This window comes from Candoia aspera, chromosome 4 (assembly GCF_035149785.1).
Source record: "Candoia aspera isolate rCanAsp1 chromosome 4, rCanAsp1.hap2, whole genome shotgun sequence".
NCBI classification, from domain to species: domain Eukaryota; kingdom Metazoa; phylum Chordata; class Lepidosauria; order Squamata; family Boidae; genus Candoia; species Candoia aspera.
Window position 1 is genome coordinate 107,065,159 of NC_086156.1, and position 21,920 is coordinate 107,087,078.

Genomic DNA, 21,920 nt, shown 5'->3' on the forward strand with positions numbered 1-21,920 from the left:
ATCAAGAGCTAGAAACAGAGTCCAGCAATGGGACTACGACATAATTCTCCAGGTAGAGCAAGCGAAAATAGGCAAACAAATTTAGGCAGGATATGATCCATAAACCCTTTACACCGGCAAATTTCCAATTCAATATTACCCGCCAGTGCATTGTAGAGCCTTCCTAATGTCCTAGGTTTGGAAAGAAAGTGTAACAATCCATCTTTTGAAGAAGAAACCAGCTCCTGTCTCCTGACACTCTAGGGTGTATCTGTCTTCCATGTCCTTTCTACAGCACTTTGCACCCTGCCCTAAGAAATGTGCTAGATTACAGAAGTTTCACCAGTACTGTGGAAGAGTTATCTGCCTTTTACTATCAGACAAGAATCATACATTTTCAAGAGTCACAACATTTATTTCAGTGGTCATTTCTTAGGCAGAAAATTACTGTCCTGATTTAAGGATCTCACATATATGCAACATTTCCTATGCCTTTTATGCTGTTCTATGTTTTTGTGTTTCCAGTCACATATCATTAGTCACTGTCATGACCTTGTTGCAAGGCACAAAGAGCCTCACAATGTAGATCATGATCATTAAGAAATAGAGGAAGGAGATAATTAAACCAGGGATTAACACAAGCACCCAAAAGCACCCACACCCATGGACCCATAGATGGCTGAAAAGAAGGACGTTGGAAGAACGGAGATAAGCCGCACCTGGTGCCCTGGAGGACACAACTGAATCCGGGGGACAAAGGAAGACACCGGGAAAACGCCCAGGCAGCCATCAAGGGTCCCATCAAGAGGGAATGGGACAATGCAGGGTGGAGGAGCCCGGGGCACTACAAGAGGGTATAAAAGGGGCACCTCCACACCATCACCCCCGTTCCCGTTTTTCGTTCTGTCAGCCATCATTCCAATAAACCAGAAATCCTTAATACCCATTAAGTGAGTCTGTGTCTTATTGCGAAGCGAGACTGACCCTGACAGTCACTGATATCCATCATCTATCTATACAAGCACATAATAGGATAGTAACTCAGTATATAAGCATTTCATTTTTTTTATTCAAAAAGTACTTTTATAAGTAAGTCAATAAATTTTGCATGCACCTGTTTTATTAGTTTAATTATAGTATTTACAGTATTCAATAATCTGAGCAATTTTATTAACTTATATCCATTTTCAGAAACTACTTATACATTTTAATATTGCCTTTGTAACTTCCCATAAACATTGCATTAAATGCTTTTTAGTAAATATAATCAAGATATAATATTAACCTTTAAAATTATTACATTTAACACCAAACAAGCTTATTGCATGTGAGAATGCAACAGCTAGGTTTATCTGATTCAGAATGTTACATAAATAGGGCCAAACATTACAAACACCACTGCATAATTTTTACAGTGTATCTTCGGCTGATTCATAGGACTTATTTCAAGCACCATGGAAATAGATTATCTGACCTTTAAAGTGCCTCTCAAAATTGATGCCTGAAGAGATTCAGGTCACAATGCTATTTCCATGTTTGAGAAATACAAAAGGCAAGATTTCTTAAATAATTCTCTTTATTAGATGCTCCCTTTTATTCAGATCAGGCCTCATGATGATGATGAAGCACTTGGGGAAAAAGACACAAGTCAGGAGCCCAGCACTGGAGGCCAAGATGGAGAAGATCTCCACAGCCACCACATATTTCCCCTGGGTGCTCATGTAGGCAGGGACAAAGGACAACCACACACTGCAAAAGACCAGCATGCTGAATGTGATGGATTTAGTTTCCTGGAAGGTGTCTGGTAACTTCCTGGCCATGAAAGCTGCAATAAAACTGACAATAGCCAGGAAACCCAAAAAAGACAGAACAATATAAAACATGACAACTGACCCTTCATTACATTCCACAACAATTTCAGAAATGAAAGAACGCATATCAAAATCTGGGAAAGGGGGTGAGATTCCCAGCCACACAGTACAAAGAAGAGTTTGAGTAAAAGAGCAGGGAAGAACAATGGAAAGGGCCAGTCTTTTCCCCATCCATGACCTCATCATTGATCCTGGCTTGGTTGCCATGAAAGCTAGAACCACAGTGATGGTTTTGGCCAACATACAAGAAACAGCCACTGAGAAGATGATCCCAAAAGCAGTTTGCCGAAGGAGGCAGGTCACCTTCATGGGTCGTCCAATGAAAAGCAGAGAACAAAGGAAGGAGAGCAGGAGGGAGACAAGGAGGGTGTAGGAGAGGCTGCAGTTGTTGGCCTTAATAATAGGAGTGTTGTGGTACTTCAGGAAGATTCCTAGTACAGAACTTGTGGTGACAGAAAGGATAATGGCCACTGCCATCAAACTGCTTCCTAATGTTTCTTCATAAGAGAGGTATGTTATGTGCCTGAGAAGGCAGAAATCCCGGTTATTGTTTGGATGCTGATCTTCTGGACAGTGGAAGCACTCATCCATATCTGAAAAAGCAAATACAGGTAGAAAATAAAGATGTGGTTGGGAGGCCAATAATCTGAGTATGATGATAGAAAAGACATACATTGGAAATGTATGTTAAAGCAAATGTCTCATTGGCAGACAGAGTCAGGTGGTGTACAAATGTAAGCAACAAAAATAATGGTAATGACATCGTCTCTTCATGTGGATTTTTGCTGGGATGAAAATAATTGACTACAGTCCATTTCATTTGTTATTATATATATATATATATATATATATATATATATATATATATATATATATAATAAATATCTCAGAGACATTGATGAACCATCCTACAGTAAATAAAGAAAGATTCATATTGAGATTGTTTGAATACAAGCAAAGCTTGGAAATACTTCAGAGTTGCCTTAATAAAATATGATTTCAATATTCCCTTAATCACTATTTTCACAAACTTTCACCTGATAGTAAATCACAAGAGAGAGAGAAATAATTTTAGAAAGAGAAACTTTGGCTCATACAGCAATCTGCACCCAGATATGCAAAGATTAACACTAGGATTAACACCATATGAACAATCAAACAGCACAAACTATTAACTCAGTCAATCAACCAAGCATCAAACAACAGCCCAATCACCGAACTCCCAAGGAGAGAACAGCACCACCAACACAAGCAGGAAAAACCATGGTGTATAAACAGAGAGCAAGGCCCACTCCCTCTTTGCACTGAAGATGTTGCCTAGTCTGGCAATGAAACGTCTGCAAGAAAACCACAAGGCTCAGAGAGCACCAAGGACTCCACAGTTCAACCCTGAGCTACAAATGTTCTCTTTGGTTGATACAGTCCCCTGTTTCCAGTAGAAATGGGCTACTCAGTTGTAAAAAGTTAGCCATGTTTATGAAATTGAGTGTGGTTTCTTAATGATGGAGGACATCCAGTATCTTTCCGAACATCTCTTACCTGTCTGATTTGTGATCATTCCTTGCGGACATGGGATGCAGTCATAGCAGCAAAACGGTTCTCCTTCTTTTGGGGTCTTTCGGTAACCTGAAGGGCAATAACCATTACACAGGGAGAGAGGTGATACCTGCCCATGAAAGAAATAAACATATGTTAACATATTTGGAAGTAATATTCACAGACTGCCATTGCAAAATTTTGAGATTGTGGTGTTGAAAAGCATTTTTCCATCCTCCCTGGCTCAGCTGAAACAATACACAAAAACATGAATGATTCCAGGCCCATGATTCATAAAAGTGATGCAATCAGGCCAAATGGAAGTTGGACTCTGCTTACTCCACACGGCAACTAGTTGTTTCAGCTCACCTAACTTATGAACTTAAAGAGCCATATTTTATTATTGCAAAGTTAACCTCTGGATCCTATATCTGCCTTCGGTTCTGAAGAAAATGAAAGCTAAGTAATGAAAAGGGCCACACTTGAAAGAAGGCCTCTGGCCAATGCCAAGAAAACAATATACTGATACCCATTAAAATGACTATTTGGTGGACTTTTGGTGTGGACATGGTGCACTGAACAGCTGTGCCCCCGGGATCAGCGGGCTGAACTGACAACGCTGCAGTTTTTTCAGGGTCATGCAAGGTTTTTTTTCCCCCTTTTTTTAAGAAAAAAATATAATTTTATTAAGTTTACAACAAAGATAAAAGCTACAGAAAAACAAAAAAAACTACAAAAAGAAAAAGAAAAAAGAAACTAAAGAAGTGTGAAACACACACACACACACAAAGAAATTTTGAATTTTAGAGATTACATGCAAAGGTGACTTCCAACTTTCAGCAGCAAGAATACACAGGAATTTCCATAATCAAACTCTTACTCTTTATAAAAGATCACATTATTTCTGTATTTCAATTATTTCTATACATCCTTCCATTGACACATACAAATCACTAATACAATTGCTCCTTCCCCTTATATAAAACACACACAGAGAGACAGAATATATACATACATACATACACACATACACACACACATATACATACATACATACATACATACATACATACATATATATATATATATATGAATGAATCAACTTCCCTCCCCCTTAAAACAACATCCATGTAATTAGTTCCTTCTTACCCCAAAGATTTTAAATAGCAAGTCCAACATATAGGAAAATATTCCTTCTTCAAATTCAATACCAAAAATAATAACAGGGAGGCAGTTATGTATTCTCAATCTTTGTTACACTTTAAATGCGAAAACAAGCCGAATCTTAATATATATATATATATATATATAATCCAGAAATAGTGATAAGCACCAAGAGATTCTGCTTCTTCTTACTGTAGATAGCTTCTCTTAGGGTATATAACTTGAATAATAATAATAATAACAACAACAACAGCAACAGCAACAACAACAATAATAATTTGGTGTTTTAGAAATGGGAAGGCAGGACTTACTGTCCCTTTAAGGGCTGCAGCGTGGCTCAGAATGAGGAAATCCTAGTCTCCTGGTGAAGTCTTTCCAGTCTATTGCTCATGTTGTCCATGGTTTCCTGGCTGCAACTTGCCATCTGGAGGACAAATGGGTCAATTCCCAGTGTTTTTCTTGCTTGGAAAAATGCTCTGGGCTACAGGAGAAACCAGCCTGTGCCCCCAAAAACTGCCACAATCCTAGCTCTGCCCATGGAGCTCACATAGGCACATCTGCTCTGTCCGCCATTTCCCACTGGAAGCTGGGTTCAAGAAGTTTTTTTCCTGAAGGCCAGAACTGTTTTCCCAGAAAAGGAAAACACCTGGAACTACCCCATCTGTCCTATGGATGGCTCCTTGCAGCCAGAAGATCGCAAGCAGTGTTCACACTTGACTAGTAAGAGCAGCTGGGAGGTCACCATTTCCAAGCTGTGCTGTAGCCTTAAAGGGGCACTAAGACTGGCCACCCCATTTCTAGATCATCCAATTTATATTTCTTTGAAGTATAATTTGCTTGCTGTTTCTTCCTCATTTTCTGCAATTTGTATATTGTTGATTCTCTTGGAAAGCATAACAAGATGATACCAGTTGAAGCGAATATTTGTAGCTCAGGGTTGAACTGTGGAGTCCATAGCACATAAACCAACTAAAACTATTCAAAACATCTTAAGGAACCCAAAGGACCCAGTAGCCCAAGAAGGGGGGGGGGAGGAGTCATCTACAACATACAGTGCAAGGACTGTAACAGCCACTATGTAGGACAGACAGTCAGAAGACCAGCAGAGCACATCCGCAAACACCAACTAGCAGTCAGAAGACATCTTGAGAACTCCTTAATCTCACAAGTCTTGGACAGACTTAACCATACTTTCAACTGGGAAACTGTGAGACAATAGAAAAGCCAAAAGACCAGAACACCTCCTTGCCAGCAATCAACACCCATCTATGCAATGATTAACACCAGGATTAACACCAGATGAACCATCAAACAGCACACTATACCCTAATCAAGGAACTATTAACTCAGTCAACAACCAAGCAGCAAACAACAGCCCAATCCAGGAACTCCCAAGGAGAGAACAACACCCCCACCAACACAAGCAGGGCAAGTCATGGCATATAAACTGAGAGCAAGGCCCACTCCCTCTTTGCACTGAAGATGTTGCCTAGTCTGGCAATGAAATGTCTGCAAGAAAACAATGAGGCTCAGAGAGCACCACGGACTCCCTATAACAAGATGAGAATTGTAGTGCTTCTGTAGATGATCTTCAGCAAGATTAACACTGGAACCAGAGTTGTGCTTAGAATTTTTCTCCCCCTTCAGTTGGGGAAACACATGGCAGGAGCTAATTAGGTCAAGTTCTTTTCAGGGAGGGGCTGAAATTTTCCCCACAAGAAAATTTACCATTTGAGAGAAATTTACCAGAAATATCGAGAAAATGCTGAGAAATTTCAAAAAGAATATCACAAATATGATTTACCAATACCCTTTTTGAGATCGTTGTTTAGATCTTAATATATGTTGCATAAAACTATTGAAGAAAAACAACAACAAAACAACAAAACACAATAACAGAACCTTATCTTGTATACTAGTGAATAAATCAATAAATGTGTCTGCAGGCAGAGTGACTCCATAATGAGGAAACTTATATTGTGTCATCACAATAGAAGCTTCTGGTTGATACTTGCATTGCATGTCACATACAAGTGCATAAGGGTCCAGGTGCATTTACGGTGATAGTCACTGGCTCCAAATGGCAGAAATATCCAGCAATAAAATCCTTCCCCTTTTTAATATGTACTGTATGCTCTGCTCACTTAATAAAAAAAGAACAGGGCTTTGAAGCCAGTGACCATAGCTGAAGGTGTCCCCATAAATTTTACAGTTTGGGTCCCACTGCACAGTTTGTCACCTAACCTACCCATTGTGCCCCCATATATCACATGGATATTGAACCTATACCTAGAAATACTCAGATTCCCCAACAACTCCCTGATTGAACCCAACCAAGGCAAAATAGAATATATGCAGTATATTACTAGAATAGTCACATGACAATATAGAAAATAAATACATATTCTCATGTGTCTGATTTGCTCAGCTTTTGGACAGTTGTTTTTTGTTTGTTTTTTTGACAAAATTACTCAACAGAAAATAATGAAACTGTTACTTTTACATGAACATCCTTGGAATATTAGGTAAACTAATAAATCAATGTTGACATGAGATGGATTCTACCTGATTGAACCAGGTGGGCCAGATGATGTCGTCCTCTGAAATGGTCAGCAGTTGATGTGGGAGTCCTTCTGGGTCTATGGTTCCAACCTTAACTCTAAGGAAGGACTGGTTTGGGAACGTGACCCAGTTTATAACATCAAATCCTCCTACAAATTCACCATTTTCATCAAAGGAAATCTTGTCCCCAGCGCTGTTATTAAATGAAACGTCTCTCAGAAAATGGTGAAGCTAAACAGCAAGGAGGAAAAAGTTGGGAAAGAGATAAAAGCACAGTATGATGGCCTATGGTTAATGCTTTGCAAAATGTTTATTTTACCAATATGATGAAAGCCAGTAGATAAGAAAACAGATATTCAGCACTACTGTAGTACATTAGATGTAAGATTGCGTCATTGTCCTCATGGAAATGGAATCAATAATAAAAAAAAAGATTAATAAGGTTCTTCAGGCTTAATCTCTGAACAGATTTCCCACAAATTATTAAACATTTATTTATTTCTTATGGACAAAATATGACATTCTTTTGCAAATCTAACATGTCTTAATATATGGAAAACCTCCAATCCAGTGTGTGTCTATATAAGGACTTTGAACAGTTACTAGATTCACAGTATTCTTATTCTTATTTTATGGAAAGATATCTTGAAAAATCTCAATTGTAATAGTTCAGGATCAAAATGAGTCTGGTATCATTTTCATCACCATCCTCTTCTTTTCCAAAAGTATGTAACTATAATAAGTATATATATTTTTAATACAGTATATGTTTTTACTATATAATTAATATAATGAAATGTAAATAAAATAAGGGTGAGCAACTAACTTTATGCAACCTTATTCTGATATAGTGAGATGAATATGTGATAATAGCTGTAAGGTATAACCAAAGTAGAATAAAGTTATACAGAACTGTCTTTGAGATACCTGAAAAAAGGAAAATCACATAGTTCTAGAATTGAAAAATCAAAACTAAAATTCAACTTAGAGCTTACAGTAGAGGATCATCCTATAAAATGTTCTTCTGCAAAGCCCCTTTGAACTACAGAAATGTATCTAGAAATGAGCAATGATCCTAATATATCTAGCAGACTCAGAAGTCATAGATCTAGCTGGTGGGATTTTCTAATGAGATTCCTTATGACAAACTGAAAAAAAAAAAATGGATCAGAAGATCAAGATGAACATGAGACCAGATTCCTTCCTCTGCACAACTGTTTCTTGGTGAAAAAGATTGCAAAACCAAAATCAAATGAAGATCTGCAATGAATGTTATCCATTTTTACAAAGATAAACAGTCCAACATGGAGAAATGATTGAATGATCAAATGAAGGAAAATAATTCACATCCAGTTTGGAATATTTTTTTTATGGGAGTAGCATTGTAATGGCTGAGAATTGGAACTTAAGACAATTGCAGAAACGAAAACAGAAATACTAACTAAAGATGTGTAGAACACAAAGCATGGGACAGCTCACCCCAACATTTTGCTCTGCTGATATGCTTGGGCCACAGATGTTCCAATGTGCACCCAGCTTGAAGAAAACATTGGTTCTTCTTTTTATTTATTTATTTATTATTCACATTTCTATCACTGCCCATCTCCCCCCAAAAGGATTCATATTTCTTAATGGAAACATGAAGATCTCAGGTCCCAAATATCCCACATGTGTCAGTTAAACAAAATAAGTTTATAATGCTACTACTGTATTGCATCAATAGATATGGCGGGATATCCTACACTACTCTGATAAGGAGATTTACCTTCCATGACTGTTGTTTAAGGAGTTTCCATGTCACCCCTGATCTTTGCTTGTTTATGGATGAATACAGGACATGCAAAGCATGTGCAACAGCATAGACAGCATTGTAGACACAGTAACTGTGGGCAGTCATTCTTGTTTCAAAAACAGTCATGGGGAGAGCCTCCAGCTTCTCCTCTCCAGTGCAGATATTCTCTTCCACTGAGTCAGTGGAAAAGTTTGGAATCAGACAATTAAACAGTTGCTGCCAGATTTCTTTCAAGAAGCCATCTCCTTTGTGCAAAATAGGGTTCCTTGTCTGAACAAACTTCTGGAATCCTGACACTTCCTGAGATTGTATTGCCAAGGATATAGCACCATGGAGGAAATTCATGCTCCAGTTTCTTTGAAACAGGGCTGATGTGAAGTCCACATCTGCTGTCATGATCCAGACTTTAGCTTTCTCTGACATACTATAAAATGCTGAAACCTCAAGTAGAATCCACAAATAGATTATCCCCTGATATTCTCCATGAAAAATCACTGTATTAACTGTGCTGTTCCAAGCAAGGCTTATATTTGGAAGTGCTGCAAGTGCAACAGCTTGAGCTTCACCTAAACTCTTACCTGTTAATTCCTTGATGAAGTCAAAGCAGACCCCATGCTGTGAAAACAAGGGCAATATTTTCCAGAGAAATATTTCTGTTTGACTGCCAATACCAACATAAAATACACCAATCCATGTCCATTTGAAATGCAGTAATAGTTGGAGAATTCCATTATATTGATAATCCACATTTGGGAACATCCAGTGGAAAGAAACTGCTTGATTTGGTCTGTCTGTCTCTGGAGCAGAAGTATATGTAATCTAAGAGAACACAGGTGAAAAAGGATAAGAAGAAGAAAAACAAGGTAAGAGAAGGGTTCATTGAAAAGGAATAGTGATTTAGACTTCTTTTCGTTTTCTTTTGAAGTGAAACCCTCAGTATGTTGTGATTTCTAAGGCTGTACTGCCTATCTTTGACTGGTCCTGATATTAACATGATTTTTGAGCAGTTAAATTGAAGCCTGCCATTACTAAAATATATTAAACTAGTAAATTAAGGTAATTAGTAAAATATAGTTCAGTGGAAGTACTAAAGGTGACTTGAATTTCAAAATTAAATAAAGAAATATTTCCATAGTTTGGCTTCTTTCACAATAGTCCCCCTTATTGAGTTATTTTTTTTATTATTATTATTGTGTTTTATTAGTGTTCAAATAAACATTCTGCAACCAAAACCTTAGAGTCTTTCTTATCTAACAGCTAAGTGAATTGTAAAGGATTTCTTAATTTCTCCTCTTTCATGAACAGAAACTACCTGTGCAATCTTGTATTTACTCAGAATAGTTGCTATGTGAAGAAAATCATTTGAGTTAGGTCCCCCAATGACTGCTAGCAGATTGTTCTGGAAATCACATTTATAGTTTGGGATGAATCTGTCTGGTGTGGAGATAATTTCCATTGTAGCTGCATATGTAAGTTTTGGATTAAAATAGTTGTTACAGATGTTGAAGCCCAGGGTGATGTTGGTTAAGACTTTAGGATCTGCATTAATCTCCATTACAGCAAAAGCCACAGCCAAGATATGTTGGTAGCTCTGGGTCAGTAATCTGAAATGCAATTGGAAAATAATAAATAGGCTCAGTCAATTACGTGTTGTTACCTCCACTTGAAATAACTGTAAGGTTTTCTTAACAATCTTGAAATTAAATAGAATATATCACCCATGTCTATTTCAATGTCCATGGAATACATCTGGGAAAGAACTAAGCATAATTATGAGAGATGTCTGCAATCACTACCACTTCTGTCAGAGTGACCAAAGCAGTATTGCATTGTCAGGATGTACACTTCACCTCTTTCACACATGTGTGCGTCATCACATACAAATGCTTACATGTCATCAACATTAAGTTGTTGTTCTTCTTTGCCCTTCTCCCCCAAATACCTTTACCTTTACCTTTCACAACAGCAGATGAGAGAGAGAGAGAGATGTGTGTTGATTGTGCCCATATATATAGTAGTTGAAAATATTGATTTGAAAGGACACTTACTCCATAATAAATGAATTTGGTCAAATAAAGAAAAAAAAAAGATTTATTTTCAGGAGAGATCCCCCCCCCCCCGAAACAATAAACAAACAAGAACACCATTTGGTTTCTGAGTATTACTAGACAGAGGTACAATACAGTTCTAAAACATCCGGCTCCTTACATGAACTCAACAAACATATCTTGAAATGGGTGTCTTTTGAATGTGGTCTCCTCGGAAGCAACAAAGTTCTGAGAAATTATGCCACCAATTATGAGTTCACCTGGTTCATGGTATTTATGAATGATGGGACTGGGGTCACTCCTAGTACATTTTTCAAAAGGAATCTTGCAAACACTTGTTGGGAGGAACACTAAAACCAGCACTGCAACAGTTATAAACATATATGAAGATCTTCCTGTAAAAAAGTTATTAATTCCCCACATTATTGATGAAAAACTTTAAAACTATATAGCCAGATTTCAGAACCAAACTCAAGAAATGTTAAAACAATCTGCTTGCTTCTGAACAAGTGGACCACAACTGTTTTGTATTCACAATTCCAGTGGTTAGGAGGAATAATTTGTTCTTTAGTTCTGAAATAATGAAATTGGTAATGTTAGGGAATTTCCAAAGTCAAGGGAGAAGTCATTTGAGATGATAGGGAGAGGGCTGATGATTACATCCTAACTGCTTCATTATTTGCAATATTGTTGAAGAAAACATGTTTTTTTCCTGCTGCTGAACAGAAACTTTTCCTCTTACTCCCATGGTGCAATCACAGAGGCAACATTTGTAATTACCACTCCCAAAGGAATATCCAATAGAAAAGCCAATTTCTAGACAATGTTTTTTTTCCCCCTTGAAGTGGCCATGACATTTGCATCCAATAGGGAAAAAAAAAAAGTGTTAATTCATTTTTCAACTCTGAGTCTTGACCATGGCTGATATATCTTACATTATATACAGTATCTCTGTCATATATATATTTTTTTAAACACTGATGTTAATTCTGGTAGGACAATAATTTATTTCTTTATACAGATGCAGCTAGGTAGTCATGTGTACCAATAAAGAGTAGTACAGAAATGGAGAGTCCTGTGGCTAGTTGACAGCAACAGTCTGCATACTCTAGAACTTAAAGAAATTTGTAAGATAAACAACAGCATGCATGCACTGGTCAAAGAAAAGGAAGAGTTCCTTTCCTCCCCTTCCCCAAAGAATCTTGCAAAAGACTGCAAGAACTCCTTTATTACTTTCAGAATTACCAAAAGTTATCTTCTTTTAATTATCGGTAAGTCCTTGTTAGAGAGCCAGTTTGGTGTAGGGGTTAAAGCACCAGGCTTCATGGGCATGGAGACCATGAGTTCTAGTCCCAAGTTAAGCATGAAGCCCTCTGGGTGACCTTGGGCCAGTCTCTATCTCCCTCTTTCTCTCTCTCTGCCTTAGGAAGAAGACAAGGGCAAACCACTTTGAAATATATGACCATAACCATAAAATAATCAGAAAAAGAAGAGTAGTTTTATTTCTTATGTCAGGGCCCCTGTGCCTACTTTAGGAGCTTCAAAAAGAAAAGATAGCACTCCCACGTATACAACCCAAAGTATGGATCCAGTACATAGATGACACTTTCATCATAATAAAAAAGGAACAACTGGAGGAAAGACATGAAACTATCAACAACATCTTCAATGGAATAAAATTCAAAAGGGAAGAAGAAAACAACAACAAACTACCCTTCCTGGACATCCTCATCAGTAGAGGAAATGATGGCAAGCTAGAAACATAAGTCTCTAGGAAAGCTACCCACACCAACCAAGTGCTCCTTCACCAAAGCAACAACCCAACCTCCCACAAGAGAAGCTGTGCAACAACATTATTCAGATGAGTGCTTACACACTGCAGCAACCCAGAACACCAGAAAAAGGAAACAGACCAGCTATACAGCATCTTCCAGCAAAATGGATACCTACTGAACTTTATCAAAAAGTGCCTCACCACTCAACCCGCTACAACACAACCAACAGAAGCTATGAAAAGGATAACACTGCTGTACATCAGAAACATCTCAGAAACCACCAACAGACTGTTACAACCACATGGCATCACCGTAGCACATAAACCAACCAAAACTCTTCAAAACATCTTAAGTAACCCAAAAGACCTAGTAGCCCAAGAAGAAAAAAAAACAGGAGTTATCTACAACATACAAGGCAAGGACTGTAACAGCCACACAGGACAGACAGGCAGAAGACTAGTAGAGCGCATCAACGAACACCAACTAGCAGTCAGAAGACATAATGAGAATTCCTTAATCTTACAACACATGGACAGACTTAATCATACGTTCAACTGGGAAACTGTGAGACAATAGAAAAGCCAAAAGACCAGAACACCTCCTCATCAGCAAACAACACCCAGATATGCAATGATTAACACCAGGATTAACACCAGATGAACAATCAAACAGCACAATAATTAAGGAATTATTAGCTCAGTCAACCAACCAAGCAGCAAACAACAGCCCAATCACCGAACTCCCAAGGCAAGAACAACACAAGCTGAACAAACCACAATATATAAACAGAGAGGAAGGCCCACTCCCTGTTTGCACTGAGCATGTTACATAGCCTGGCAATGAAACATCTGCAAGAAAACAACAAGGCTCAGAGAGCACCAAGGACTCTTGGTTCAACCCTGAGCTACAAATTTTCACTTTGATTGGTAGGGACAGATATTCATGCATAGTATTGATCTATGTGGTTGCTAGGAGTTGAGAATGACTTGATGACACATAATCAATCAATCAAACAGTATTGAAAAGGGAAAAGAGGTCAGTGTGCAAAATCTTGGCAGCTGGATACATTTATTTTAGCACTCCATTTGTCTTTTCGGTAGGGTGGAATTTACTTGATAGACTTGCTATCTGCCTGCTTATGGAGTGGAGAGGTCATGACCCACTTTCCTGCTTAATGAGGAATATGCAGATTCTGAACTTGCATGGAGTTAAATCATTTTTTTTTTTTTTCTGTTAGAAATTAGAAAGTTTTAGGTACCTATAGGTTTGGTTATTTCTTTTTCCCATATTTTGGCCCATTTCAAAAGTTGTGCAAACTTCACCTCTTACAAAATTCTACACCTTCTTTGATGTTAGCATTCATTTTTAAAAGTTTTATTTTCAGTTTTCCAGGTCTTGTTAAAGATAGTTATAGACAACTGTAGAGATTTGACAAATCTTCCTCTTTCTTTCTTTCTTTCTTTCTTTCTTTCTTTCTTTCTTTCTTTCTTTCTTTCTTTCTTTCTTTCTTTCTTTCAAGACTTGTAGAACATCAACATTACTCTGGAGTTTCTCTTCTCTGTAATTTTTGAACTCAAACACAATGCCTTGTACAGCCCCCTAGAGAATCCAAATAATTGATAGCAAAACCTTGAACCAAGACTGCTATTAATATCCATTCTTAAGTAGGGCAGAGACAGACAATATTTTAGTTGTTTGATTATATTTATTATTAAGGCCAGACTTCCAATAAGTGTGTATTCAAGCCAACATGTCCAACTCAACAAGATAGATAGTATATGGGACAGGAAATCTTGATGAAAGGTTTTCATTCAAGATGGTGATGTCTGTGGCATCAATACTGGTGATCCTGGTGTTTGAAGAAGTGTGTAACAGTCCTCCTGTGAAATGCCCTACAAGTCTCCCACTTTGAATTCTTCACAAGCATTACCGTCCTGGTGACTTTATCATTGTTAATATGATTTCTACTACAGATTAAGGTTACTATGGTAACTAATCATTTTGGCTGGGTGAAGAGGTTGAATTTAATTGTCCCCTTTTCCCGTGTTAATGGTTGCATTGCCTAAGGGAGGAACTTGCCTGAACTTGTTTTAGTTTCAGTTTCCCTTCTGTGTAGGCTTGCAGAGAATATGCAGCTGAGGGAAATCTCTCCTCTCAGCAAACAGCCTTTAAATATGTTTGTTTTCTGTAAATAAAATTATTTTTATAGAAATGCCTGGTGTGTGACTTTTCTGATCTCTCCTGGGCCAAAGGCTTTCTAACACTGTGCCAACAGGTTATGGGCCCAGTAAGCAGCCCAGTAAACCCAGTAAGCCCAGTAAAACCCCAGAGAGAAAAGAGAGATCAACTCCACACCTCATGCACAATTTAAAGGCAGGTAGCAAAGACCTGTGAAGATTTTCTTTGGAGCCACCTGGATATTTTCCAGCAACTGCTGGTCTACAGGACAAAGAAGACAGCTGAGGTGACTCGCAAAACAAGGAAGAAGCCATGGCTACCTCCCAGACCTCAGCAATGCCTCTGGAGTGCCTATCAGAGACCAACTATTTGAATTGGGCCCTGAAGATTGAGATTTATCTTCGCACAAAGAATCTTTGGCTGCCAATTGGTGAGCAACCCGCCCAAAATCCCAGTGCTGAATGGCTTAGACAGGATGAGTGGGCTAGAGCCACCATTATCCTGGGAGTTGAGGACAATCAGCTAGTCCATGTGTGAGGTATGCAGTCTGCAAAGCAACTTTGAGACGCTTTGAGAGACTTGTATGTAAAGGCAACAGCAGGGAGTAAAGTTACCCTGACAAAAAGCTGTACAAAGCCTACCTTACAGAAGGAGATAGCCTTCCTGAGAACCTGCATCATATTCAGCAGCTGTTTGTTGAGTTGCAAGAGAGAGTAATGGAATTTACACCTCTCACAAAATCCTATATCCTCCTCCCCTCACTGAATGAAATGTGGGACACACTGATTTGTACCCTGGAGGCTATGCCTGGAGCAGACCTCACCCCATCGTATGTTACACAGCGCTTACTCACTGAATGGGAGAAGAGAGAGGAAAGATCCCCCCAATCACTTTTGGAAAGGTGCAGTACCAGAAAACAATGGAAAAGAAGGGAAAGGAAGCTGAGGCCACAGCACTACCCAGCCAGCGATGCTTCACTTGTGGTTCAGCTGGATATTTGCAGAAAGACTGTGCCTTGAGACCTAGAGTAGAAAGACAGAGAAGAAGAACACAAGGGCAACACAGAAGAAGGCTCTTCAGACAACCCAAATTGCACAGGTTGCTGAGAAGGGTAATTCTGATGTATGGGTGTTAGATTCTGGGGCCAATTGTCATTTATGTAATTGTAAAAGCTCTTTTGTGTCACTGTCTAAAACTGAAAGACAAAGTGTATCTTTGGCTGATGGGTCTGTGACCAAAATTATGGGACAAGGTGACTTGTGTTTATCCTGCATAGGAGAAACTGTAAAAGGTGTGTTGTATGTGCCAAATTTACAATCAAACCTTTTATCTGTGGCACAATTGGCTGCAACAGGGTATATCATAACATTTAAGAAAAATGGTTGTGAGATACGAAAAAATGGGAAATTGTGTGCTACTAGTATGTTAAAAGACTCCTTGTACATTGTGCAAAATGCAAGGAAGCCAAGCTGCAAGGCTGCAGTTGGCAACACGCCATATCATGACCAATGTGTACACCTGATGCACAGGATATTTGGTCATGCTAATTTCAAGTATATAGCACAAATGCCACAGCTGTGTGCTGACCTAAAGATAAAACCCTGTGACAAATACTTAGATTGTGTAGTTTGCAAAGAATGCAAAACACTAAAAGCTCCTGTGAGTAAGCACAGTGACAGAGTTACAGCTAGACCTTTGGAAATTGTACACTCTGACATTATTGGTCCTTTTGCTCCAAGTCTTGGACAAGCAAGGTATGCAATGACCATCATTGATGATTTCTCAAGATACACATTTATCTACATCTTAAAACACAAAGATGAGGTATTGGAGAAATTTAAAGGTTGACATGGGCAAATGGAAAATTCCCTAGGCCTGTATCTGCACTCCAATGTGGTAGAGGAGGAGAATACCTTTCTCACAAATTCAAAAGGTTCCTAGTGGAAAAGGGGATAGAACAAATTCTTTCTAACCCTTACACCCCTCAGCAAAATGGTGTTGCTGAAAGAAAGGGCAGAACCTTGCAAAATGGGATGGAATGCATGCTTAAAGATTCCCATTTATCATTTAAGTATTGGGGAGAGGCAATATCTACTGCCTGTTATGTACAAAACAGACTGTATAACTCTGTGATTCAGGACACTCCATTCCATTTGTTTTTATGGTGTGAAACCAAAGGTAAACCATCTTAAAGTGTTTGGTAGCACTGTTTGGGTTCATATTCCAAAACAACAGAGAAGGAAAGGAGGCCCCACAACAAAGAAAGCCATCTTTGTTGGCTATGAACAAAGCCAGAGGAGCTACAGGTTCATAATGGGAGAGAAATTAATAATTAGCAAAAGCGCTTCTTTTGCTGAACAAAACTGGGAGAGATTAAATTCTAGCTCTCCAGTTGAACTGGCCACCACAAGAGAACAGCAAGGACTTGCTGATGGTGATCTTTTGCCTGATGAGGACATTAAACCAGAAAAGCAAACTGAAGATCTGTCTGATGAGACAGATGCTTCTCAGGAAAGTGATAGGAGTCAAAATTTAAGCCCTGCATTACCTCACAGATCTCAGAGGAGTAATAAAGGCGTTCCTCCATCACATTTTCAGGCTGAAACAGTAAAGGCTTTTCACATATTCACAGAACCTGAGTCTTTAGAACAAGTGAATACTTTACCACCTGAGATTGCACAAAATTGGCATTCTGCCATGCAACAGGAGCTAGCATCCTTGAAAGAAAATAAAACATGGAAACTGGTAAAGCTACCTCCCAATGAATGCTGTCAAGGTTGTAGGTGGGTTATCAAACTGAAAAGGGATGCTGATGGCAAAATCCAAAAATATAAAGCAAGGTTAGTTGCAAATGGGTTCACTCAAAGGAAAGATTTAGACTTTGACAAGACTTTTGCACCAGTTATTAGATGTGAATCAATTAGATTACTGTTAAAAATTGCTGCACTCAAAGGAATGTCAGTTCACCACTATGACATTCAAACTGCATTTCTCTATGGTGATTTAGACCACAAATTATACATGCAGCAACCCCCTGGCTTTGAAAAGGGGAGAATCTAATCTGTGAACTGCAGAAGTCAATCTATGGGTTAAACAAGCTGCTAGATCCTGGAACCAATTATTAGATGAAAAACTGTAGAATTTTGGTTTTGAAAAAGGAAAAGCAGATGCATGTGTATATATGAAGAAAGAAAAAACAAAGGCTTGATTTTGAAGCCTGCACAAAAAGCCATTTCACATTAAAAAGCCTTGGAACTGTAACAAATAACCTTGGTTTGGAAACACACAGGTAGCAGGATGGTAGCTTTCTGTTAAACCAAAGGGGAGATAATGTCAAAATATTGTGAATGGAAAGAAACACAGAGTTAGCAAAGCAAATCGGTTTGCATCTTATTCGGTAGTACAAAAAGGGGAGTGTTAATATGTTTTCTACTACAGATTAAGGTTACTATGGTAACTAATCATTTTGGCCGGGTGAAGAGGTTGAATTTAGTTGTCCCCTTTTCCCATGTTAATGGTTGCATTGCCTAAGGGAGGAACTTGCCTGAACTTGTTTTAGTTTCAGTTTCCCTTCTGTGTAGCCTTGCAGAGAATATGCAGCTGAGAGAAATCTCTCCTCTCAGCAAACAGCCTTTAAGTATGTTTGTTTTCTGTAAATAAAATTATTTTTATAGAAATGCCTGGTGTGTGACTTTTCTGATCTCTCCTGGGCCAAAAGCTTTCTAGCACTCTGCCAACAATCGTTGGTGCCATTTTCTCTGAGATCTATCTATTTTCCCCTCCAGCAACCTTTGAAAAAAATCCCTCTTTTGATGTGTTTGTCAATATGATGTAAGGCCACATTACATCTCCTGGCAAGCCCCTGTCTTATTCGCTGTCCTTCTGCCTCTGTCTCTCTCTTTCTTCTAATAACTATTTTTTATTAAAAGAAGATTTTACCCAAAAAAAAATAAAAAAGTTTTAAAAAATCTATGGAAACACAGAAGAAAAAATAGAAAAAGGAAGAAATTATAAAAGGTAAAAGAATAAAAAAGCAAGTAAAAGAAAGATATCTAAAGAAGCAACTTTCAATCTCCTTTGCAGCAGTTTCACACAAAGGAATTACCTTTGTCCTGTCTAATTCTCTCTCTCCCTCTTTTTCATAAATATTCATTAAAAGAAGAGTTTATGAAGATTTAAAAACTTCACACTGACTTCACACTGAGGAAGTGCTGGGATTCGATCAGTTCCTTCAGCACAGGAAGCTCACAACTAAACAGGATGGTGGTATTTCTAAGGATTTCTGGGAAGAGGCATTTCAGTGTTCTTTCTCCAATGCTACTGGAGAAACAATGGCAGAAGAAACCTGCACTGGAGAGGAGAACCTGGAGCATCTTCCTGGGTCAATTTTTGAAATGAGCATGACCAGCCACAGCTACAGCATCTATAATGCTGTCCATGTAGTGGCAGAAGCTTTGCACACTATGCACTCATCTGCAGTGAAAAAAGGAACAAAACAGGATAAGCAGAGACAGCATCTTCTCAAGCAACAACCTTGGCAGGTAGTTTCCTGGGATCTATAATACAGGAGAACTCATGAACACACAGTTTTGGGAGCTCCAGGCAATGGTACTCAGTGGTTCAAATTCTGACATCACTGCAGAATTTTAGACATTCATAGGACCGCTGTGTCTTGGCTGCCATTTCACACCCAGTTCATAGGATTGGTTTGAAAGAAAGTAGAAGTTGATTGGCCATTCCTGATGACTGGAAGTCAGATAATGATGATTATGAACTTCAATTATTTATGTTTTCCTTTTAAGGTCTGTCTTTTCTTTTTACTTCATTTCATGGTCTGACAAGGTCGATGAACAGGGAAGCCTAACACAGAGTTGCTCATCTGCTAGCAAACTACTGAATATTGAGATGTTTCCTTCTTCAGAAAATATTCAGTAAACTCTGCCCTAACTTTTAGATTGGGGAATCTAATTAGAGCTTCTTCCCTTTTATTTTACTTGTGAAATATTTAGTGCAACTGAACTGGATGGAAAAAAATGATAGGATCAACTTGATATGAATTTGTAATTGTTCCTGCCAGTGAAGGTGCATGCATTCTCCTAGAAAGCAAGGGAAAAATTATGCCGGAGATTCTCTTAGTATCTCTGTTGCCAGATTAGGTGATTCCACTTCCTTAAAGTAAGCAACCCAGCCTAGAAGTAATCCCATACCACCCAGTACAACAGCCACTGCAAAGAAAGTTAACATTGCCTACTGTATGTCAACAGCAATAGCATCTCCGAAAGGAAAACTGGAAGGAATGAAATGAAATTGGCTATTTAAATATCTGGGAAAATTTGTATGCCAGAATATTTATTTTACAGAAAGAGTGCCTTTAAGATTCAATTTGATTTTAAATGTATTTATTTATTATTTTAATATGATGCTGATGATGATTTGTTGCTCTCATTTTCATGTAGCTTCACCACTAATTGAGAAGCATTTCATTTAACAACAGTGTCGGTGAATTGCTTTCCTTTAGTTCAAAAGGGGAACTAATAGTAGGATTTGATATTATGGATTGGATCACATTTCCAAATCAGTCCTTCATTAGAGTCAAAGTTGGAAGAGTGGCACCACAGAATTCACACCCTGGCAAAGTATTCACCATTTCTGAAGATGTGATCAAGTGGCCCTGGGCTTTCAACCAGGTAGAGGTGATACTAAATCATATATATTTACACATGTGAAATGTCCCATTTCCTCCCATTCCACCATTTTAAACTCCTTTTTCATCTTCTTAATTTAAGTTCTTAATTAACAATATGCCAACAACTTCTCTGCTTTGTCTTGCTGCAGTGGAAAGGGAAAGAGTGGGGCATATATTTGGGGTATTTCTGTATTGCAAGAACAGAAGTAATAGCCAGATGCAGCTACTGTACCCTTCAAGTTTGTCAAAGTCACCTTATGTGGATTATTATACAATTCAGTGAAATTTCAGTAATAAAGCAGTTTGTTTGTTTGTTGCATCTTACGAATCTCCTAAGATACTGATCTGAAAGGGAAAAAAGAATTCACACCCTGGCAAAATATTCACCATTTCTGAGGATGCAATTAATTGGCCCAAGGCTTTCAACCAGGTAGAGTTCATACTAAGTTGTGTCAATCCCTTTCCCACCAGATATTTCTGGGTGTGAAATGTCCCATTTCTTCCATCTCCACCATTTTAAAATTCCTGTTCATGTTCTTAATTTAATGTCTGAATTGCACAGTCAGCCTACAACATGGTGATGTGTGACCAAGTTCATCTGCTTTGCTGAAGACTTGCTCAAGTGCCAGGGAATCACATTTGGAGCCTTTCTGAGATGCAACTGCCTGCCAAGTCTGTCAGTCACCTGACATAGATAAGTGCACAATTCACTGAAACTGAAGCATTAAGGCAGCTTGTTTTGTTGTTGTTGTTGTTGTTCTTATTCCAACCAAGGACTCTGCTAAACTGAAGGGGGGGGGGAAGTATCATTAATCTCTTCTGGGTGAATATCCAACTTCTTTAAAGGGTTGTTGACAAATGTGTTGTGTACACTCACTTGTGCTCATCATCCCTTTCAATCTATTGCATTGCACAACTCTATTCTAGCCCACTGTCAATATATATATATATATATATATTTCCAAAAGAACCCTGGGTATAACCTGGAGGTAGATATTTGCAATAAAAATTGTAGGAAGGGTAAAACATTATCCTCTCATCTTTCTGGACAGGTACAACCTCTTTTTCTGTGTAATGCCCTTTGCCATTCTGGTTACAGTAGGAGAAAGATTGAAGGGAAACCCTTTGGCTGCCACAATTGCCAACGATGCCCAGAGGGGAAGATTTATCATCTAAAGAGTAAGAACTGCTGTATAAAAATGCATTCATGCAAAGCCTGTCAGCTCAATATCTTTCCCAATATCTTGAGATGTTATTTAAAAGGTGTGATCTATGAATAGTTTCTTCAGCAAAGGATCGTTACCTTGTGGTGCTGGAGCTTGAGCAACT

The 21,920-nt window shown here is 38.4% G+C and overlaps 1 protein-coding gene across 1 annotated transcript; it reads right to left on the reverse strand.

The window, feature by feature from the left end:
• Positions 1 to 1,541: 1,541 nt before the first annotated feature.
• On the reverse strand, positions 1,542 to 10,459 carry LOC134496939 (vomeronasal type-2 receptor 26-like). Its single transcript, XM_063302653.1, has 5 exons — positions 10,217 to 10,459; positions 8,878 to 9,723; positions 7,116 to 7,343; positions 3,390 to 3,516; positions 1,542 to 2,443 (listed from the first exon to the last, which is right to left on the reverse strand). The coding sequence occupies exons 1-5, from the start codon at positions 10,457 to 10,459 to the stop codon at positions 1,542 to 1,544; spliced, it is 2,346 nt and encodes a 781-aa protein (XP_063158723.1).
• Between the last annotated feature and the right edge of the window lie 11,461 nt (positions 10,460 to 21,920).